At 41.2% G+C, this 24,643-nt stretch overlaps 1 protein-coding gene across 1 annotated transcript in view; it reads right to left on the reverse strand.

Annotated features, from left to right (window-relative positions):
- Positions 1–19: 19 nt before the first annotated feature.
- pgbd5 (piggyBac transposable element derived 5) overlaps positions 20–24,643 on the reverse strand; it is a 36,993-nt gene continuing 12,369 nt past the window's right edge. The window contains exons 3-7 of the mRNA XM_023993501.2: positions 17,985–18,119; positions 16,764–16,944; positions 9,732–9,929; positions 6,788–6,893; positions 20–4,761 (exon numbers count right to left, since the gene is read on the reverse strand). Coding sequence (XP_023849269.1) covers positions 4,566–4,761; positions 6,788–6,893; positions 9,732–9,929; positions 16,764–16,944; positions 17,985–18,119 — 816 coding nt within the window. The 3' untranslated portion in view covers positions 20–4,565. The remainder of the gene's footprint in view (positions 4,762–6,787; positions 6,894–9,731; positions 9,930–16,763; positions 16,945–17,984; positions 18,120–24,643) is intronic.

The raw sequence follows: 24,643 nt of genomic DNA on the forward strand, positions 1-24,643 counted from the left end.
TTTTTTAGATATTCTCTGCAGAAGTTGCCACATGATACTGGCATGAAATGCCTGGTAAGAAAAGGAGATGTTCTATGTAAAAGGCACTGAGAATATATCTAATACATGGCTGGGCAATAAAATAAAATACAACTGTCATATTTTATCTTATTGTAAATTTTAGATCATACAATTTCAACCTGAGAATTTAAACTAAAGCAGTTCTGATTAAAACTGAATACAGGGGGAGGGGGATTAACAGCCCTCCATCTCTCCTGATTATAATTGGTTCATGAAATCACTCAGAGTAGCAATAACGGATCACCACACATGAGTCATCTGCTCTCTACTTGGCCATAGTGATATTAATAACATGAAATATGGCCTAATAGACATCGCTTAGTAACACTACACATACAGAACATTTTAGAGCACATCCAAGGACTTGATGACTAATTAAGATATACCGCAAACAGACAATCATTTAAAGATATTATATATTTGATTTTGAAGTGTTTACTTTGAAAAGGTTGTTGACTGTATCATGCATACTTCTTGGTGTCTATCAATATAACAWTTTAGAACAAAAGAGCATTGTTATTAGCATCATTAACATACTTATGGCATGTCAGAGAATCTTTCAGACAGTGATCAGTGCACAGAACTAGTGATCTCACACAAACATACACAAGAACGACAATGTTTTTTCGGGGAAAAGGAAAAGCTGAAAAATCACAATCATGTGTCTTACCTAAAAGTGAAGACCCTGATAGAACTATAATCACACAAAAACAAAACAAATGTACCTCAATAGCATATGGACATCATATATTTTGGTAAATATTCATGTTTTTAGAATAMAATTCCTTTTCATTGGCTTGTAGTATTCATCATCTTTGTGTACTTTTGTTGATCAGCAATYTCCSCTTTAAATCATTCCTGCATAAATATTGTAGCACTCAGTTGCAGAAGTCTGCACTCAGACAATAATTACCCTTTCTATTAAAAATGGATTTCCTGCTTCTTCATAGAATGGTCAAGCTCTCAATAATTAGAGGAAACATAGGCGATAGCAATGAAACAGGATTAAACCTTCAGTATACTGCGACAAAACAGATTTTCACAATAGAGTATTAAAGTGCGTCATTAACTCATCTATTTTCTGGGGAAGCATTTAGTACCACCATTYATTAAAGGAATTCATCAAAGCTAGGGATATTTAGTAAACACCGTTATTGAATTGCTTTAAAGTGCAGGACCATCGAAAGTGCATGAGTAMTGCCCTAGCTAGGACAACCCTGCCTCAGTAGTACAAATCTCCCAAACACTTCACACATCAATAACACAGTCACAGTGGCAAGGAGCGGATAAGCACGATTGTATGTCATCGGCCAAGGGACAAAATAGGCCTGTGTGCGTGGACTTTGGAATTGCACACAATTGAAAGCTTTGATTTCACTTTTACACTGACATTACATTCTCTATTGGCCAAAAATACATMAATCCACGGTGACATTCACTTCACTGACTTAAAACAGCTCAACATACAGCACAGTGGGGTGCTATACTGTCCCCACACAAGAGGCAAGACCACAGCCTCACAAAGTCATTATGGCAGATTAGGAGGATCCATTCTCCTAAACCCATTTGAAAGGAATAACATTGACAAACTTCCGTGGMTCTGGTGTTTTCTTCTCTTCATCTTTTAGTGACATCATTGGAGTGAGATAATTAATGGCTGACGGTATGTAATMTTTAATTTAAACTCAACTTACATACTGTATAGATCAATGTCAGGCTTGCTTCTGGCTTGCTTCCAGGGTTTGGACGGTGGACGTGACTACAGTGTGGCCCATATGATGATATGGGCCACACTGGCATGACTCATGTGGAGAAAAGCTCTTAGCTCCCCAGCTGAGCCAGAGGCTCATCATACATCACCAGATGAACTGAACTGAAAATAGTCTGTGTGGTCTGTCAGGGAYGGAGGGTTTGCTGTGGACAGTTCAGAGTGTTTATCTAYAGTTGAACTGAACTGACCCCTGCAGCTCTTGATTATCCAAGACTACGCCACATGGAGACGGTAGTCATGTTGTAGAGCAACTGTAGGCTTCATCCAAATGAACGTTCATGTGGTCATCATTGGCAAGAACTGGAATAACTTATCATATCATCAACCCTTCCCTTTGCGGTCTGAAAACCTGAACACAAGTCACACCATCCAGAACTTTCAATGATGTTGCAAATATACAGTGATGGACCAATTGGCTGAGAATAGGGACTGCCAGTCATATGATCTGATGACCAGTTGCATAGTTCCTATTGACTGAGATATGAAGTTACTGAGTACAGTAAGCATTACCCTGGTAAGCAGGACATTTCCCATTTCAGGTATTAAGCATCAGCAGGATGACAAGCGCTCTGGAAGGGGGATGGTAATGAAATGTAGTGCAGACTCTACTCCTCCATATTTAATTTAAACATAATGGAAGGATCCTGGGCTTATACACACACGTGTATGTATATATAGATACACAGTACCAGTCAAAAGTTTGGACACACCTACACATTCAAGGGTTTTTCTTWATTTTTATTATTTTCAACATTGTAGATTTATAGGGAAGACATCKAAACTATGAAATAACACATTTTGAATCATGTAGTTACCAAAAAAGTGTTAAACAAAACTAAATATATTCTTCAAAGTAGCCACACTTTGCTTTGATGACAGCTTTGAACACTCTTGGCATTCTCTCAATCAGCTTCATGAGGTAGTCACCTGGAATGCATTTCAATTAACAGGTGTGTCATGTTAAAAGTTAATTTGTGAAATGTCTTTCCTTCTTAATGCGTTTGAGCCAATCAGTTGTGTTGTGACAAGGTAGGGTTGGTATACAGACGATAGCCTTATTTGGTAAAATACCAAGTCCATATTATGTCAAGAACACCTCAAATAAGCAAAGAGAAATGACAGTCATTCATTACTTTAAGTCATGAAGGTCAGTCAATCCAGAAAATTTCAAGAACTCTGAAAGTTTCTTCAAGTGCAGTCGTAAAAACCATCAAGAGCTATGATGAAACTGGCTCTCATGAGGACCACCACAGGAAAGGAAGACCGAGAGTTACCTCTGCTGCAGAGGTCATTAGAGTTACGAGCCCAGAAATTGCAGCCCAGATAAATTCAAGTAACAGACACATCTCAACATCAACTGTTCAGAGGAGACTGTGTGAATCAGGCCTTCATGGTCGATTTGTTGCAAAGAAACCACTACTAAAGGACACCAATAAGAAGAAGAGACTTGTTTGGGTCAAGAAACACGAGCAATGGATTTAGTGGAAATTGTTTTTGGATCCAATCGCRGTGTCTTTGTGAAACACAGAGTAGGTGAACGGATGATCTCTGCATGTGTGGTTCCCACTGTGAAGCATGGAGGAGCTGGTCTGTGATTTATTTAGAATTCAAGGCACACTTAACCAGCATGGCTACCACAGCATTCTGCAGCAATACACCATCCCATCTGGTTTGCACACTCAACAGGACAATGACCCAACACACCTCCAGGCTGTGTAAGGGCTATTTGACCAAGAAGGAGAGTGATGGAGTAATGCATCAGATGACCTGGCCTCCACAATCACCTGACCTCAACCCAATTGAGATGGTTTGGGATGAGTTGGACTGCAGAGTGAAGGAAAAGCAGCCAACAAGTGCTCAGCATATGTGGGAACGCCTTCAAGACTGTTGAAAAAGCATTCCAGGTGAAGCTGGTTGAGAGAATGCAATGAGTATACAAAGCTGTCATCAAGGCAAAGAGTGGCTACCTTGAAGAATCTAAAATATATTTTGATTTGTTTAACACTTTTTGGGGTTAATACATGATTCCATATGTGTTATTTCATAGTTTTGATGTCTTCACTATTATTCTACAATGTAGAAAATTGTACAAATAAAGAAAAACCCTTGAATGAGTAGGTGCGTCCAAACTTTTGACTGGTACTGTAATACATACATACCTACCGACATACACACATACAGTATTTCTTCTTAGTGGTTCAGGTCTATCTTGGAGAGAACACACCAGATGTTGCTCCATAGGTAGTCGAATAGAATCATAGATTTACATTACAGAGTGACATTGCTCTACATGGAAACAATGTTTAACCAGATCAAAAAAAAGAAATCTGCACATTGAACAACAGTACATTATCCAACTGCGTTTTTGTCATGCAGCCTGTGACAATAACAATAGAGACATGTGTACTGTACAATGGCTCTGCTTTGTGCCTCAGTAAAGAAACTTTATTCTATAGACCGTTCCGACTCAGATAGAGACCTGCTCTCCAAACCTGGAGATTTGGTCCCCAACCCATTTAACCCAGACTTGGCACTGTTAAAATATTGTTTCATTTAAGGAATTACCTATCCCAGTGTCTACAATTGTAAAGAACAAATCTATTAGTGTTTTGGTTAGTGTGTGTTAGTGTTTTGRATGTGATGAARAGTGTGTGTTTGTGGGTACGTGTGAGACGTGTGACAGTGTGTGTACACAGTATGTGTGTGCGTATATTGCAAAGATTATGTGGTCGCCTCACTGGGTAGGAGAGCAGTCGTCTAAGTCCAGCAGCTCCCTCACCAGTCTCTCTCCAAACTGCGCTCGGCTGTAGCGCTTGATCTGGTAGGCATCGGACATCTTGTACATGATATAGGCGTTGTTTATGGCGATGCTGATGGTCAGCCAGAACACCTGCTGCCACGTTTTGTTTGGCTTGTGGAAGATGAAATACCTGAAAGGAAAAAATAAAGACAGACCAACCCTGATTGGCTATATGGGATCTTGGAAATTTGGTTATTTGATCATTTGTGTCAGATGTTGATGTCCATCACATACAGTTATCTGACTGGACATCTGAAATTAGACAGAGTTACYACGGACAGAAGCGCAGACAGTCATGGAGACAAGATATCCTCCTAAGTGTGAGGCATTGGTTAGTGGTGAGGAGGAGCGATATTCAGCTAACGTTCCTGTTTCTGGCTCTCCAGATGTAATCTGCAGTCCTCCACACCTACAAGTGTTGTCCTCTGAGCTACAGAACACCATCTCATTACTGTCCAAACAAATTGGAGGCAGTGAGAGGTTAGAGAGGGTGAGAAGATAAGAGCCATTCACCCTGGTGTGTGTGTCTGATGAGCCATCCCATCTATCACTCTGCTTGTCTCCTTAATTGAAGTCTTCTGTCTTTGACCAGTGTTAACGTCGCTTGGCACTGTTCTCCATTTGTGACATAGAAATCTCTGGGTGGGCCCTCGACAGTAGCCAGTCTATTGCACTGCAATGAAGTGTCACTTCCAGTGGATTAGGAAGTCCAGATTATTAAATGTGTGTTCCACTTGATGAACTCAGATGGAATCATAATGCAGGTAGATTTACTATGGATGTATTTACTGTCCCATGCTGAAAAGGGATTACGTTTTTCATGGTATCTTATTATAAAATGCTAATGCAACAAGTATTGGTCACACTTTACTTGGATAGTCCGGATTTTCGATCTGTAGCTGCTCTACAAATGGGCATACTATCAACAAACTATCTGCTGATAAGCAAATGCTTGCTAAGGTTACGATTAGTGTTTYGAATAAGGGTAAGGGTTAAGGTTAGAGCTAGGGTTAGTAGATAGATGCTCTAGACTACAGATGGACTATCCAAATTGTTACCTAAGTATCATTGGCATTCCAATGGATGTACAGTATGCAGCTCAAGTTCTTATCTTACCATTGCATGACAAGCTTTGAACAGAAACTTGTGCGATAACTGCAATTAAGAGTTCAAATCTCATTCCTTTATAGTGTATGGTTTTAAACAGGGCATCTGAGTTCCTGGTGGTGTCCCAGGTAATCTTTTTTTGCCGTCACGTTGTGCATCTCAGAAGATTGCTATATCACATCAATGTAATTCCTTCTCCAGGTGTTGTACGGTCTAATCCGACTCCGCACTCCAAAAAGAKAACCCGGAACGGCATCTCTGGCTTGAGGCTGATAAGGAATGCTATAGAGTGATCCTCCTCAATTAATGTCTGGCTGTGACTGAATTATTAATGAAGGATTCACTTGAGTCTGACTTGCATGGCGGGGAGTGTGTGAGCACCCAGCATGGGCCCACCACAGGGGGAGTCAGGCTGACTCTCTGTTTAGCAGCACAGTAGGAGGAGAGCTTAGAGCTGAAACCGCTGTCGTGTCCCAATGCAGCCTGAAATACTTTGAAATAAGCCACACAAAGCTGTAGGAACAACAGAACAGTTTGCCATATGCAAATCTTACATTTCAATACACTTGACCTACAAAAATCCAGGGGTGGAATCCCCTCATGGAGAACTACTGGGTATGCTGGCTTTAGCTCCAACCTCATTGTAACACAGCTGATTCAGCTAATCAATGTCCTCGTTAGCAGCTAGTAGAATCAGGTGTGCTAGCTAGGGTTGGAGCAAAAGCCTGCAGGAGGGTAGCTTCTCAGGAGGAGGGTTGGCCACCCCTGTCCTATGATGAACATTCATATAGGCCACAGGTGTCAAACTCATTCCACGGGGGGCCGAGTGTCTGCGGGTTTTCGCTCCTCCCTTGTACTTGATTGATGAATTAACATCACTAATTAGTTAGGAACTCCCCACACCTGGTTGTCTAGGGCTTTATTGAAAGGAAAAACCAAAAACCTGCAGACACTAGGCCCTCCGTGGAATGAGTTTGACACCCCTGATATAGGCTAACACATTTCTCCCAGGATGACAACTGATTGCAATACATCCAGTATTCACTCACTTGCTGTACTTGTCGTCATACTTGCAGATGTAACTGAGGTGTGCAGCGAAGGCCTCCACAGCCAGCGGACAGGGAATCTCACCACTTTTCCTTTTGATGATCACCCCTAGAACCCAATACATGACTCAAACAGGACTAATGGGAGTTTTTTTTAAAGTATTATGTAATCATATTTTCAGATTGCAACTCCGTGACAAATTATAATACAAAAATTTGTGGCATATCATCTTGCACATAACAGTAAAGTAAACTGGATAAAGACTGCAGTTGTGATGCTGTAAATAACTAGACTGAATGCCTTAAAGTCTAATAATTATGGTTTCTCACTATAGCTTCAAAATAACCAATATATTCTGCGGAAAATACCTTGCTCTCTAACAAGCAAAATATGACTGCACGCTTACTAGTGTAGCTAGAATAAACGCCTTGTAAAAAGTATCAACCTAATACCTAAAACAGATCATGGGTGTACCACATGAAAAATAGATGAACATGAGGAGTTACAGTGTAACTATGGAGGTAGCTGCGAGGGAACGAGTCTAGTAGTCGCCTGGATCACATTGAGCCATTAGCAGGTCGTTGATATGTTTTTCTTGACTGAAACTCCATCTGTCGCTGACTCGCTTCCATTCAAATTATCCTCAGCTATCTAATGCTAATTACGCTAGATTTCACTCAGGTCCTACAGTGTAATGTTGAATGGAAATTGGAAAGTTACAGGAGGGCAAATTGAAAAAGAAACGCAAGATCAAAGAGTAAGCGCATATTCAGAAAAGTCGATGGATTTTTTTAAACAGAATTTAAAAATATAAATCGGGAAGCAGACTTGATAAAGTCTAAATCTGGAATTTGGAAATATGTCAGACTCCYTCACCATTCCCTAGGCTTCAGTCTTTCACATGATTACTTCATTTCATAGCCATTTCACCAATGATACAGTGGTTTATTTATTCAAAAGGTAAAATAGTTCTCTCTGTAGCTATAATGACATGTTATGACCACCACTTACCCATCCAAACAAAATAATTAGTCTAGTCTGTATAAGATAGGAGGGACATACCGAAGGTTGGGGTGGGAGGGGGTTGTGTTTTGCTGTATTTTGGGTTCTTATATTATCTGTAGTCAGATATAATTTGTACTGCACAATGAGAACTAACAGAAAATAACCTATATCCTCTATAGCAGTGGTCACTAACCTTTTCTGAGTCAAGATAACTGAGTAAAAATGCAAGCCGAGATCTACAGCTCAGATTATTATTCTAATTTTTTTTTTTTTTTTTAAACATGACTTAAAAAACGTAAGCCTATACAACATTAACCAATTAAAAACAGTTCTGTAGCAATGAGGTTTGTACAGTAGGCTAAAGGCCTAATACATTATCACTGCATATCGGCTATGCTTGAATTGCTCTGCAATGTTGTTCTTCTCAGARCATTTTGAAATTATATATTTTTTTWATTGGTATATGATCACACTTGTAATAGCTCATTTGTTGTATTACTTGTGAGGCCCGGCTGAGTGAGCATAATCATTAGTTGTTGTTTTTTACTGGACTGATGGCTTGCATCTGATGGTCAGTCTGATGGGAGGGAGCAGCGGTGAGGCTGCCTCWCACCACAGTCACCATCCCCTTGCTCTCCCTCCGCTGAGAAAAGGGGGCACAGTCTTCCAACTGATGGTGAAACTCAAGTCACACTGCATTATTCCTGCCTCATGCAACAATTTATGAGAAAGTGAAATATTCCTTGATATAAAAAAAAGCTGCAAGCCGCTAATAATAACAACGCAAGCTTATCGGAACTCTATACTCATTCATTGCAGCTGCGGTGCTGGTTGTAGCGTGAGTGGAAGAAGGGAGACCGTGCATTTTAATGCTTATAAAAGTGTTGAACAAAGTGTTGATTAAGTTGTTATTCAGCACTGTCAAACATGAACTTACTCATAAAAACAGCAGTTCTTTGCTGTATTCGTTGAGTCTCTCTCTAGTCATGGTTTTAAAAGTATAGAATTCTCAACTTTGTGAATAAAAATTTCAAATATGTTTTAGTCTATGGATCGAGGAAACTGTGCAGACGTGGTGATCTGAGCTATCTGATTGGCCAGCCGTAGGCCTATAGGTGCACTTGATTTGCTCTCTGAGCCTGTCGTGTAGGCGGAGTTCTACCTWCAGACACATGAAATGGTTCAAAATGGGAATACTTTGCCTTCCTGGCATTAGGGCTGCTAAATCAAGTGCACCTACCACCAACAGCACGACCAGTCGATCGCCAGGTTGGTGACCACTGCTCTTCTATAGGATTAATTCAGATTGTATTCAACAAGAAAAATCCTCCCAAACACTTGAAACATTCAGCACTTCTTTTAACACAGCCATGAACAGAATCCAAACCCTCAATTCCACTCATCTACTCTGGATCCTTGCTGTTTATCTATCCAGATTTAATGCATTTTCCCACCTAATTTATTTTACAAATGGGATTAAATGTGTGGGGTGAGAGCCTTTCACATGCCACGGAACAGGGATTTTCTCCCATTTCCATTATCTCTGAACATCACTCATACAGGGAGAGACAGAGTGATGAGGTGCTACATCAGGGTTTCTCAGTCTACAGGGTAGATTAAGAGTGCATTAACAACTAGGAGTTACTGTGGTCTGTTAAATCCACATCATGTCAATGGTGGGTGGTGACTCATACTGTATCAGTCAGCCCTAAAGAGCTTKATAATGATGCTCCATTTCAGAGCATTATATTGACACAGTAGGCCGACATGATCAAAATAAAGAGAAACGTTTTGCTTTAAAATTGAAGGATGTTCACTCTAAAATCTATGCCCATGATTGAATACCATTTAAACATCCCCCTGAATGCATGTTCTGAATGAAAATGTATGAAAAAGAAAACATGGGTAATATCACATCAGTCCCAAAGCAGGTCTCCTTACCTTTCTTGGTGGGTGAGTAGGCGTTGGTAAGGAAGCGGAAGTGTCCCTTGTTGTACCAGCTGATGAGGGAGGTGTTACCTCTCATCATGCTGCAGGACTGGCCCCTCTGCTGGGGGCTCTCAGGGTTCACCAGCATGGACTGGGGCAGGCCGGTGCAGTCACTCTTTCTGGTGCTCAGCAGCCCACAGCAGTAGATCTCTGGCAGAGGACAAACACTCACCTTTAGACATCTGGGACACGTTCAGGATGGTGCAACATACAGAACGTTACAGATATAAATGTAATGAATGGAGATGACATAATTCCTTACTTTAAAATGTCGGAGGCACTTTATATTTGAACGAACCACCACACTGTATAATCTGTACATGTTAGCTGACTATTTCCCCTTCTTTCTTAAAGCCCATCCTCTCCCACCACCTGCAGTAATGATAGATGGCACAGATTGCAGGTGGCCAGTATGTGTTCAGATTGAGATCAGAGGATAAAGCCTAGAGGAGGACACCAAGAGGACAGACTCGCTCTCACACTACCTCTTACTCGGCAAGGGGTAAAAGAAAGACAATGGCGTTTTTAATTGAGCTGGAGCTGAACATGATTAATATCTCTATGTCAGCTGCTGCAGGGCTACGGGGCTGGTTTACTGTGGCATCACTTCCCCTCTCACCAGGCTGTTCACTTTGTTAATTAAAACAGTAGGATGAACTGGTGGTCTAGGTTTCTAAAATAAACCTTGGGAAAATTTACTGTACGTCATCTTTACAGTTTACTCTATGTCTGGTTGTGCAGCCTAGTGGGTGCTAGGCATGGAAGCAGCAAAATAAACAATTCACATGTTGGTTCTCAGGGTTAACTTCAATTGACGGTCTTCTTTTTCATTACTACAGTAGCAGGAGGACATGTACGGTAATTAAAAACAGCAGGGGATGAGCAGGGAGTGATGAGAAAGGAGATTACAGTACAAACTTTGGAAAACCATCCCCCTGCTAGCTAGCTGCCTTACAAGGGGGATTGAAAAACTAGSTAGGTAGAATACGCCATAGACCAAGCTATGGTAAGATAAGATTTCAGCGAAGACAAACACTGCAGTTAGCTACACTACATTTCCTTGACGAAGAACAACCAAGACCACAACAAAAACCATAGCCGAGAAAACAAATTGCTTTATTAAGAAACAATATGCTAAACTGAACAAAAATATGACGGCAACATGTAAAGTGTTGATCCCATGTTTCATGAGCTGAAATAAAAGATCAACATTTTTCCATACGCACAAAAAGCTTTGTCTCTCAAATTTCATGCACAAGTTTGTTTACATCCCTGTTAGCAGCATTTCTCCGTTGCCAAGATAATCCATCCACCTGACAGGTGTGGCATATCAAGAAGTTGATTAAACAACATGATCATTACACAGGTGCACCTTGTGCTGGGGACAATAAAAGGCGACTAAAAATGTGCAGTTTTGTCACACAACGCCACAATTGTCTCAAGTTTTGAGGGAGCGTGCAATTGGCATGCTGACTGCAGGAATGTCCACCAGAGCTGTTGCCAGATAATATTCATTTCTCTACCATAAGCCACCTCCAACATCATTTTCGAGAATTTGGCAGGAGGTCCTCACAACAACAGACCATGTGTAAACACGCCAGCCTAGGACCTCCACATCCGGTTTCTTTACCTGCAGGATCGTTTGAGACCAGCCATCCAGACAGCTGATGAAACTGTGGGTTTGCAGAACCAAAGAATTTCTGCACAATCTGTCAGGAACCATCTCAGGGAAGCTCATCTGTGTGCTCGTCGTCCTCACCAGGGTCTTGACCTACTGAAGTTTGGCGTTGTAACCCAATTCAGTGGGAAAATCCTCACCTTCGATGGCCACTGGGACGATGGAGAAGTGTGCTCTTCACAGAAGAATCCCAGTTTTAACTGTACCGGGCAGAAGGCAGACACCGTCTACGGCGTCTTGTGGGTGAGCGGTTTGCTGATGTCAACGTTGTGAACAGAGTGCCCCATGGTGGCTGTGGGGTTATAGTATGGACAGGCATAAGTTACGGACAACGAACAAATTGCATTTTATCGATGTCAATTTGAATGCACAGAAATACCATGACAAGCTCCTGAGGCCCATTGTCGTGCCATTCATCCACCGCCATCACCTCATGTTTCAGCATGATAATGCACGACCCCATGTCGCAAGGATCTGTACACAATTCCTGGAAGCTCAAAATGTCCCAGTTCTTCCAGGGCCTGCATACTCACCAGACATGTCACCCATTGAGCATGTTTGGGATGCTCTGGATCGATGTGTTCAGTTCCTGTCATTATCCAGCAACTACAGCCACTGAAGAGGAGTGGGACAACATTCCACAATCAACAGCCTGATCAAATCTATGCGAAGGAGATGTGTTGCACTGCATGAGGCAAATGGTGGTCACACCAGATACTGACTACTTTTCTGATCCATGCTCCTACCTTAAGGTATCTGTGACCAACATATCTATGTTCCCAGTCATGTGAAATCCATAGATTCGGGCCTAATTWATTTATTTCAATTGACTGATTTCTTGAACTGTAACTCTGTAAAATCTAATAAATTGTTGCATGTTGCGTTTATATTTTTGTTCAGTGTAGTTATGAACCGCATTTAGTCAATGGTTGAACCCCAAATGCACATGTCTCAGTTCAGTTGTGCACTACAAGTAAGCAAATGCACGCTAACATCAGACAATTTACCAGGTCCGGCATACGCTCCCTTTCCTGCTTTCTTGTCATTATTATAATCAACATTTGTACTGACTGATTAAAATGGTGTCGAGTTACTTTTCAGTGTGTTCCCAGAAAATCTGAAGTCGCCATCCACAAGTAAAGTAGTTAAGGCGTGCAAGTGCTGCCACACGGTGCACCCAATGGTAAAACAACTTTAATCGAACCCCCTCTCTGCTTGCTTAAATTGTGCGCCATTGCTGCGCATTCAAAATAAAATTACATGCTTGCTAACTTAGCTACATTATTACATGAGTCGTGTTTCAGAAAATCGACTGTTTTAGACTATTGTATTTTAACCAAGTGTGAGAAACAAACATTCAATCAGTATAGAGTGAATAAACCAAATCATTTCGGAACCGACGCTTCCAGACTCCATTTCAAATGGTCTGTCTAACTACATTTTTAAGAACAGGATTTGTCGTGTAATATTTAATTATCTGTCTATAGATCTGAAGAGTGTGGGTTTGCCTCCCGGAGGATACATTTGGACCATTCATTTGTTTATAGTTTTGACAGCCCCCTCCCGCCATACACACCACACACACACACACACACACACACACACACACACACACACACACACACACACACACACACACACACACTTTCATTTATTAAGTGGCTCTTAAAAGAGCCTTTGYGTTCGTGGAGTGGCAGGCAAGTGTCAGTGAGTGTGGTGGTGTGTACTACTGCGTGCGTTTTGCTAGAACGGAGGAGACCTGCTCTCAGACTCTAAAGGAAGAGGTCGTTGCCCTCATCTCTGAAATGCACATTACACGCTATGCCTACGGTACTGCCCAAGGACACAGTGCTTTATGGCAGAGTGGTGGATTGTGGGCATGCGCCTGTCAAGGAGAAATGCAAGCTGGCCCATGTAAAGCTGACAAACGACTTCAAAAAATTCAAATGGACTCAGTACACATGGTACTTCGGACAATACTTAAAATCTATGTTCTGTTCCAAATTTGTGAGTATTCCCATCTGTTTTCATATTTATACTACCCTTTATAAATGTYGGAATGTATGGTATTTTACTGGAGTTGGACAGCTGTGTACAGAATTACTGAGAACATTTGTAGCTAAAGGATTTATAGCACCTATCCAATGTCAGATATGTAAATATGTATATAATTGTTCTTAAGAGTGTTTTGTYCTTTTATTTTACAGGTGTTTCACAGCAGTAGTTGTATCAGGAGTTACCAAAATTGCTCTTGAAGATCCACAGGGTTAMGCATGTTTTTATTTTTTCAAGCCTAGTACCATACCTGATTCTACTACTCAGCTGTTCATCAAGACCTTAGCTGTTCACGAAGACCAAAATCAGGTGTGGTAGAACTAGGCTTGAACAAAAACACCTGCATAAACCTGTAGCTTGTCAAGAGCAATTGTGGCCATCCCTGAATTGTATTTACATAGTTGACTATATCTGATGAATATACATTTGGTTGTACATTTTATATTTAGTGATAACTCACTTTTGTTTACAGGTAATGTTGTACTAGGCTTTCTTCAATAAACTTTTAAAAAGGTACATTTTCATGTAAATAGTTAATTGGTATATGTTGATTATTTGTGTATTGTCCAGGAGCTTGCTTAACTGTTTTAAGAGAGATAAGGGAATAAAATCCAGTTTACTACATATTTACTTAAATGGGTTTCTGGTTTTTCACTTCCCTCCAGAAAATCAACTGTTAATATTAAATAAATACTAACAACTACATTACTTATGTTGCCATTTGTCATTATTGTTTACTTTTACTGTTGTGTTKTAAAGTTGTTGAATAATCACCTTCCGGTGTAAAAAACATGGAAATTAAAACCAAAAAATAAACTTTTAAGTGAGAGGTAAGCATTGGTCTGAAGCTGGAAATTCACATGAGCACAACAATGCCTAATCCACCCATGCTCTACCAAGGTTTACCAACACACAGCTTTGACCTACTACAGTAACTATGTTGGTATTGTACTTCAAACTACAGTATGTGTAGGCAGAGTACTTAGGATTCAAACAGCCTAATTCATACTCTCTTCAGATGGACAAAGGACTTTATGGTGTCCTGCTATTAAAATTATATATATAAAATTTGGCTGTATGTATTTTTAGATATAGGCCTATTGTAAATGTGTATTATTGTTGTATCACCATRTTTATTACAAAAATAAATACAAGTACAAACATAACTTTAAGCTACATATTATTTTGACAAAAGTAATGAACTGTCCATTGATCAGCAAAGCAATTGATTGAACAGGCCCATGTTTGAAACACAAGTTGTTCTGAGCMTATGTCAATATTGAACAGGTAAGCTAACAGTTACAGAAATAAGGAATGCAGACAGCCTCTATCTATCTGAGCTATTGTGTCCAACACACCACCACCTGTTGTTATGTTAGGCAGCATACTGACCAAAAAATGTGGTTATTATATAATGCACCACATTACTCAATCAAGTCTGATGGTCTTGTAAGTATAAAAAGGTAGTGATGCACCGATATGACATTTTTTGCTGATACTGATATCTGATATTTTCCTTGCCAAAAAAAACYATACCGATATTTATTTTTTGCAGCCTTTTAAGCATTCTAGTACAGTTAAATAGTTAACACACACATGGATGCAGCTGTCTAAGGCACTGCATCGCAGTGCACGAGGCATCACTACAGTCCCTGGTTCGAATCCAGCCTCCATCACATCCGGCAGTGATTGGGAGTCCCATAGGGCGGTGCACAATTGGCCCAGCGTCGTCCGGGTTTGGCCGTCATTGTAAATAAGAATTTGTTCTTAACCGACTTGCCTAGATAAATAAAAGGGGCACACACACAAAAAATATTTTGTTGGCATTTACGTATGTCCCCATTACCAGTAAAACATAATCAAAACCCATTTCTTTCACTTACTTGCTGTGCTGTTTCATTGTTCATTTCTTCAGTCGTTTCATTCTCAACCAGGATTTCTATGGAACGCCGTTTGGGTCTTTGCGTGCCAAAAAAGAAGTGAAGTTCAATTTCAATAGGCGAACAACAAGTGGCAAACTAGCTAATACTTACTCACAAGGATTCCTAAATCATTGCTAAGAATAATGAAAATGACTGCAGTTTCTACTGGTCATTGTTTTCAGGCTGGTTGTATTGGTGCTAGCTAGGTTTTAAGCTAAAGCTAGCTACCCCAGAAGTTGCGGCCGAACAAATTATGCTTTATTACCAACGCGGTATTGTAAACACATCGTTCGTGGCCGGTGTTTGCAGACTTGTTTTGTACAGCTTTGACAGTGCTACTGTATCTTTTTTGACACGCAAAGACCCAAACGGCGTTCCATAGTATGTATGTCGTGAAGCTAATAGCAGTGGCGCTATTACTATTACTAACTCAACATCTGAAAAAGAGCGCACTTGGAAGTGTGTACCGGTGCTCGAWCAGTCGGCGAAAGCCAACATCACCCACGACAGAGAGCGTTTGATTGTCAAGGGCAATGAATACCATTATCTTGTCTTTAATAGATTTCGCCTTTGAGTTGTCTCGCTGAATTTTTTTTACTCTTTCAAATGACTGCTCGACTTGTTTGACTGCTCGATCCACACAGCATTGTGGGCTAGGTTAGGGATGCTGTGTTGCAAGTGTAGCGCAAAATTTTACCTGGTGTCATCATGTCATGTACATACGTTATATAGGTATGCACGGCAGCTTTGACATCGTTTTTTAACATCGGCATTAAACTAGACATTGGGCCGATACCGATATTGGCATTTTTAGCTAATATCGGCCAATTCCGATATGTTTACRGATATATCGTGCATCCCTAATAAAAGCAAAGCTTGATTTCATTCAATAATTATTATTTTTTTWATCACAAAAAAGGTAGTGTAATGGGATGTCTTACTGTGTTGTGTGAAAAATCCAATACTTTACCTTGTATGAGGTAAAAATCACATTGTTGTGAAAGCACCTCCTCTAAGAGTATGGATTAGGCTGTTTGAGAAGGTTTGAATACTAAGCAACCTGCCTACACATAGTTTGAAGTACAATACCAACATAGCAACTGTAGTAGATCAAAGCTGTGTGCTGGAAAACCATGGTAGAGCATGGGTGGAATAAGCATTGTGGCGCTCCTGAATATCCTTTCTTTTTAAGCTTCAGACAAATGCCTCCTCCCCATTTAAACAGTTTTTTGTTTTTAATAGAGAAAGGATAGAGAGAAAGAAAGTGATGGGGAGAGAAAGAGACAGAGAGAGGGAAAGAAAGACAGACAGACTGAGATTAACATATACCCTGTTTCTCAAACTCCTGGTACAGGTTGAGGCTGGTGATGCTGGGTCCGGTGAAGATGATGCTGTTGCGGCCTGAGAGGTTCTGACACAGCTGTTTGGCCACCATACTGTGGAGCTGAGGCTTGTTCTTCAGGGTGGCCAACCCATCAGGACCCCGGCCCTCCTTTAGATGCACATAGATCTGGAAGAGAGATACAGACAGTCAAAGCCACGATAATGTCATACARTGACATATAGAAATCAATACATACATTACCTCAGGAATGATCTGTGTAGCAGCTATCGTACCAAGTGTTCCAATTAGCGACCTTGATGTGGCTCCTACAATCTGAATCACTGGCCTGGCTTAGCTCCATTGATTACAATTTACATGTAAATATTACTCTGATCAGACAAATTGATTGACAGGCTAGTTATCATCACACAATGTAATTTATCATTTACAATATGAACCCTGTTGTTTAGTAATAGATGAGACATTAACAGTCGTTGTCTTGCAAATTACGTAAGAAAATACATAATAGATTAATTCTTCTTCCCACCAACTGGGACGGGCGTGCATATCCATTAATTCTCATGCCTTCCTGGGTCTGTTTGAGGCTTGGGGCAGCAGTCATTTGGTTATACACCCACCAAGAGCAGAGAGCAATTATACTAAGTGGACTGGCACTTTATTTTCCAAGCAGTGACTGGGCATTGCACTAATGGAATCCCATTGATTCACTCTATAACTTTTCACATTTTTTCTTATCTTCTCCCTATGGCACATTTCTGCCATAAAAGAAGGCATTTCAGAGCCAAAAGAAACCGATCGGCTTGTAAAGGCCTAACTCCTYGGAAACAACAACAGAACATTGGGTCTGGAGACTGATTGAGGCACTGGATGGTCCCATATCAGTCATCCAATCACACAGTTTGCCTGGATCTCTCAGCTGTCTGAGTGAGTGGGAAGGGTTACACTAGTCCTGTCGTATTCTAGAGTCTAGACGAATGGCAGGCAGTCTTGTGTAATTCCCGGTGAGGTTGCACAGGGGGTAATTGAAGGTGCACAGTCTTTGTCACAAAGTTGGCAAAGCACTAGCTCCCGGATATAAGAGTATAAATCCAAGAGGTTACAGTACAGTCCCTCCCCTCATTTTTTCTCCACTGCTCTCACCATCTCTCTTTGTCTCATTTACACAAACATAACATGATACATGTACACACACACACACACTGTACCTGACAGATGAAGCCAGTGGATGTGCATTGGCGGACCCACAGACTGAACTTCCGCTTCCTCCTCTTCCTCAGCTCTCTCTCTGTACAGGTGGTGATGAACACCGGGTCCTCATCAATCAGAGGCTCATGGAGCACCTATGGAACAGTGGGAATATACAGTTCATATTCAAAGGCGTCCATTCAGCCAAGACCAGGTATATAACCAGGGATGGCACCATGGCAGCGGTTTCTGACTGATTGTACTGTATAAGATGCATGTGTGTGGACTACAGACTAAGGCTAGGTAGCATCTTATCACAAAATGTAGGATATCAAAGTGGATGGAGGACCCAGGCATGCGTTGCCACAGTGATTTCCCAACGGGACCAAGGAGACACAACGAGGCACAGGTGGTGTTTGTTTAGCCCAGAGCAGAACAGGCAAACCAATACTGTATATGCACTGGCTGCTACCTCTCTGTTAATTAACTCACACCTCCTACCACTGGGGAGCCACACAGACACACCACCTGACTGAGAAGAAGTACCTAGAATATCTGCTCGGTCTGCAGGAGAGCCAGAACTCATTAGGGAGCAGGGATTTCAGACCTGCAACAGAAGTGAGTGTGTGTATCAGATTGAGCACTGTAGATAAGGTGTGATGAGGTTGTTCCAGGTTGATTTTCACCCCTATCGATTTGTTGTGATGATACAACAGAAACACCTGGCTTCTTTACAGGGAGTCAAAGAGGTAAAAAAGATAGAGACAATGTTGACAAGAGGAGTTTGAGACATTAATTATTCAGTTGGAAACAAACAGCAACTGTTCATAACTATCCACAGGTCTCCTGAAAATCCTGAAAATGATTCACAAAAGGATTTTAAAAAGAATTCAGTTATTCCTGCATGGGTGAAGTCAGTGACAGGTGAACACATTCTGTTTAAATGTGTGTTGTCTGACTTTTCCCTGCTGCCTGGCTATAGACCTSTCCTTCATAACCTTCTACTAAGTGCTCTACTGGTAAATTACAATCATCTGTTATGCTCTATTGGTCTTTGGCCTGTGGGGGCTGAATGTCTATCAAACCCATTTATCAACCCCAATGACTTCATCTCAGTGGAGGCCATGATACAGATTCCTTCTATCAGTCTTCTCTCTGTCTCTTGCTGACAGCTACTGCATTAGCTAAGATCAGTGGCAGTTTGACAACCATTACCTGAGGGAAATACACAGTGTCTGACAAGATAGRGATGGAAACAAAAAAAGGTACACCTATTTGCCAGACCTTCTTAATTTGCTGGATCTCTAAACAGAGTTGTTTGTGTTGTCTACATTAATGAGAGAGAATATTTTTTTTTTACAGCTAGCTAAGCAGAATTGTTAATGCCACAAAGCTCAGCAATTTTTATTTATTTTCCAAAGAACCCCTGCTATGCCAGAGATGCACTGGAAGGCACTATCTGCTTTGACATGCACCGTTCCTTTCATTTTAAAAACTTGATTTAACACATTTCTATAAAGGCTTTTGTTATGCTTATTATACAGATGTAGGACCTTAATTTGATCACCCTTTTGCAGGAGAACTTTCCTGCAATGCAGGAAATGTAAAACGTGTAGTGAATGAGGTTTAAAAAGACTTCTGAAGTTTGTAGTTTCCACTTTGAAATTTCAGACTAGATTTTTACCTTACAAAWWATTGAACAACCCCTACAAAAATGTCCATTAATTATAATCCACATACTAAATAACATTTCCTGTTGCTGCATTATTCATTTTCTGCTGTAGCAAACTGGCTCAAATTAAGATCCTACTGTAAATCTGTAAAAGGCAGAAGCTGAAGAAGGTAGGCTTCACAGACAGCAAAAACAGTACATGGAACATTTTGSGTAGACAATTTTTCTTCACCACAGCCAGGGAAAATGCATTCATTATTCAGACAGGACATCCACCCCTAGTCTGTGCTGATCAGAGCCCCTGGCAGAGGCAGCCCAATCAGAGACATGTTAGCAGCACATCCCACTGTGGAGCTATGGAGGGTATGTTTTACGTCATACCTTTACAGCTACTGGACTAGATGGTACTGGGCAGTAAGTGTAGATAATAAGAAAGAATGTCTGGGTGAAAGTATTTGCATTGGCGAATGATAAAAAGGTTTTGTACAGTGCCTGTTGGATTGTACACACACAGAGAGAGAGAGAAAACAAGAAAACCAGAGAGAGAGAGAGAGAAACACCCTTATCTGAGCTGAGATACTGAGGCTGTCATCAGTGCTGTGCTGTGTCCAGACTCCAGCCTTGGGGGCCCTGACCTCTAGGCCAGAGGCTGTGGTGTGAAGGTGCATTCCCTATCCCTCAGCTCTGACTGTGTGAGTCTGCCTCATTTCCATTTAAACTCCTGGGAGTGAAGTAGAGCAGAGGGGAAGGGAAATGCCCTCTCAGAACTCCTCTCCTGTCAGCTTCGGGAGGTAGCAGTGCCCTGCTTTGATCCTTCATGTCTGACAGGGAATTTACATGCAACGCACAATGCCTGATCACCAGGGAGCACGCGGAGGAAATCTGTCAGCCTCCTGTACACTGTGTATATAGCTGAGAATACACTACTTCTTGGCTGACACATTGGGCTCATCCAAGAGTTATTCTCAGATACAAGTGTTGGGGCCGGGACGATACCAGTATCGCGATACTCGTTAGTATCGTGGCAAGGATACAAAACACGAAGCAGATTTGACTTCTTTAGGAAAACTGCCCTAATGTTGGAAACAAACATCATTATGCTGTCATCCAGAGTTACATTTATTTATTTTCCAAGCTATAGCATATTTTACATACAGCAGGTTTTTAAAGAGCGAATTAAAAACTAGATATCAGTCTTGGGGATGTGGTTCGATGTGGCAGTTATTGACGTTTGTCCCCCATGGGACACCATAGGAACAAAGCCAGTATTACTTCCACAAAATACTCAGTATGAATCTAAGATACACTCTATATACACAAAAGTATGGACACTGCTTCAAATTAGTGGATTGGGCTATTTCAGCCACACCTGTTGCGGACAGGTGTATACAATGGAGCACACAGCCATGCAATCSCCATAGACAAACATTGGCAGTAGAATGGCCTTACTAAAGAGCTTACTGACTTTCAACGTGTCACTGTCATAGGATGCCACCTCTCCAACAAGTCAGTTCGTCAAATTTCTGCCCTGCTAGAGCTGCCTCGGTCAACTGTAAGTGCTGTTATTGTSAAGTGGAAACGTCTAGGAGCAACAATGGCTCAGCCGCAAAGTGGAAGGCCACACAAGCTCACAGAACAGGACCGCAGAGTACTAAAGCGCGTGGAGCGTAAAAAAATCATCTGTCCTTGGGTTGCAACACTCACTACCGAGTTCCAAACTGCCCCTGGAAGCAACGTCAGCACAAGAACTGTTCGTCAGGAGCTTCATGAAATAGGTTTCCATGGCCGAGCAGCTGTACACAAGCCTAAGATCACCATGCGCAATGCCAAGCGTTGGCTGGAGTGGTGTAAAGCTCGCCACCATTGGACTCTGGAGTAGTGTAAAAAAAAAAAAATCTGGAGTGAAGAATCACGCTTCACCATCTGCCAGTCCGACAGACAAATCTGGGTTTGGCAGATGCCAGGAGAATGCTACTTGCCCCAATGCATAGTGCCAACTGTAATTTTTGGTGGAGGAGAAATAATGGTCTGGGGCTSMTTTTCATGGTTCAYGATAGGCCCTTTAGTTCCAGTGAAGGGAAATCTTAACGTTACAGCATACAACGACATTCTAGACCATTCTGTGCTTCCAACTTTGTGGTAACAGTCAGCATGACAATGCCCCATGCACAAAGCGAGGTCCATACGGAAATTGTTTGTCGAAATCGGTGTGGAAGAACTTGACTGGACAGAGCTCTGACCTAAATCCCGTCGAACACCTTCGGGATGAATTAGAACGCCGACTTCAACTTCTAATCGCCCAACATCAGTGCCCAACCTCACTAATGCTTGTGGCGGAATGGAAGCGTTTTCTATCAGAGAAGTTGTTTATTGCTCTTAGTTGAGCTTTAAAAGGACCACAGAGTTTGATCTGCTTCGTGTTTTAATTTTGGCATGGAAAAAAATATTGCGATACTGGTATCACAGCCCTAACAAGTGTTATACAATTTATTAAATTTGATTGGGCATTTTCATTGCTTCTTATTTCTTTTCTAAAATGTTATATTGGTTGTCATATTGGGAAAGTCAGTTGTACAACAATGCATTCAACTGAAATGTGTCTTCCGCATTTAAAAATTGAGCACACAGAAATGCAATCTCCATAGACAAAAATTGGCAGTAGAATGGCCCTACTGAAGAGCTCAGTGACTTTCAGTGTGGCACCGTCATAGGTTGCCATCTTTTCAATAAGTCAGTTCGTCCACCTACTTTTGACCATGTAGTGTAGATTTCCAGTTARAAACTGGGTGGTTCGAGCCCAGAATGCTGGTTGGCTGACAGCTGTGGTATATTAGACCAATAAGAAGTGCCTCATCTGCAGAGTGGACATCGAGGCGCAGTTTGTCTGCCGTTGAGAGTTGATGCTGTTTTTCTAACAACTCTTTGTTGGAATTTTCTCACACACCTTCAGCAGCTGATACTCAACCATCAGTAAAAATGATAATGTTCTTGTAGAGAAATGTCAACTATGTTGAAGCAAGTAATGAAAACAAACATCCATGGAAAATGAGAGAAAATAGCACCAGGCTCAAATCCAGTAAAGGCGATTACTGGAGGTCTTTAAGTGTGTTTTATTCTTTTCTTTTTTTTTTGTCCCTTGTTCTTACCAACATCTCCCTCTCACGTCGCTGCTCATAGTAATACACATAATCGATATCCACGTCATCGGCGCACGGGGAACAGTGGGTTAATTGCCTTGCTCAGGGGCAGAACGACTGATTTTTTTACCTTGTCAGCTCGGGGATTCAATCCAGATCCCTTTCGGTTACTGGCCCAACGCTCTAACCACTAGGCTACCTGCCACCCCGTGATTTATATTGGTTGTTATATGGGTTGTTAATTTGATTGTCATATTGGTTGTTATATTGGGATGTCTGTGTCAAAAAAGTAACTTAAAACTGAAGTAGAACGGAGGACAGGTATGAGAAATCCCTGCCATGGCCTGACACAGTGGCAATCACATGTAATTATTTCTGTGAGGTCAACAACATTTCAACTTCGTATCCTCCCAGCCCACTTCTTCCTCCCAGCCCACTTCTTCCTCCCAGCCCACTTCTTCCTGGCACAGAAACACAGACAGGTTGTCCTCCTTTCAGAAAAGTTCACATTGCCAAGGTTCTGAAAGAGATGGTGGAATCTTCATGGGAGGTTGCAAATTGACTCATGTCAATCAATTCAAAATGCAGCAAGGATATTCAGTGTGCATTGGCTTGTTCTGAACTTTATCTGAACCAATCCCTGTTGATTAGACAACCCAAATACACATTATTCAGCTGCTGCCAGATGTGAGATTAACATTTGAATAGAGTTTAATTAGACAGAAAACAAGTTRWCTCTTCACAGAACAATGCTTTGGGAGCTGAATATTTAACTGTGAGTCTGTTCTAAACTAGGACAAACATGGACACAATGTACTATTGTTCCAGGAATGTTTGTCCAAAAGACAACCTACCTATCTGAAGAACACTGTGTTGTATTTTGAGTCTGTTCTAAATGTACCCAGAGCTGGGTACACCAAGCTGTAATATCCTGTGTCTGTTTGTGTTGTAAATATTTACAGTGCAGGATACTGAACTGTAATATACAATAACTGATGTGTATCATCTAAAAGGTGATCTAAAAGTTGTTATGATCTAAAATGGTTAATTTAACTCAATATAATGTAACTGTCATCTGCAGGTGTTGCAACCGGTTCAGGGAACAGAACTGAAAACTGGAAAATAACAAACCTTTTTCAAGGAACAGAATCAGAACCGGGAACGAAAYTGATTCATACTGTTCTGGAACAGAACCATTATTTTYAAAGCATSAGAACTGCTTAATAACATTTTATGTTCCAGGCATTTTTTTCTAGTCCCACAAAAAAACACCAACAAAACACCTATGCAAAYCCCTCSCTCTGTCACTCTGAAAAATATTCCAGTGTCTGCCTGAATGCTGAAAATCTTTGCTAGTGTGTGTGCATATTTAGGCTACATGCCCCTCCCCTACTGTACTGACGTTACAAGTGTAATTCAGAAGATAGGGAGAGATTAATTAGCTTGAGAACAATGGATTAATTTTCWATGCTAGTTAAAGATACTATAGGCCTAGTTGTGACATTTCACGTTGAATTTTTTAACTACAAAAAGTAAGATGTGTTTTTAATTATTGTGCCCCTCTGCACACACAAGCTATATAGCTAGCTAGCTCCAGCTTGTTAGCTAGCTAGCTKAAAGGACATTCAAAGTTCCTCCCTAGAAGCCGCTCCTCCTAGGTATAATTCGGTGGTCCTAATTCAGATAATGCATGTCATAACAAGATGCCCAGCGCTTCAAGCCTCCTCCTCAACCCACTCTTGCGCTCTCCCCACCCGCAACATTTCAGTCACATCTTGCGCTATAGGCTACACTTGTCTGCCCATCACACATGTAAACAACTAGCTTGCCTCCTCTATCCACACTGATTGGTGAAGTAAACTTGAGCTAA

This window comes from Salvelinus sp. IW2-2015, linkage group LG8 (assembly GCF_002910315.2).
Source record: "Salvelinus sp. IW2-2015 linkage group LG8, ASM291031v2, whole genome shotgun sequence".
Classification (NCBI taxonomy): Eukaryota; Metazoa; Chordata; class Actinopteri; order Salmoniformes; family Salmonidae; genus Salvelinus; species Salvelinus sp. IW2-2015.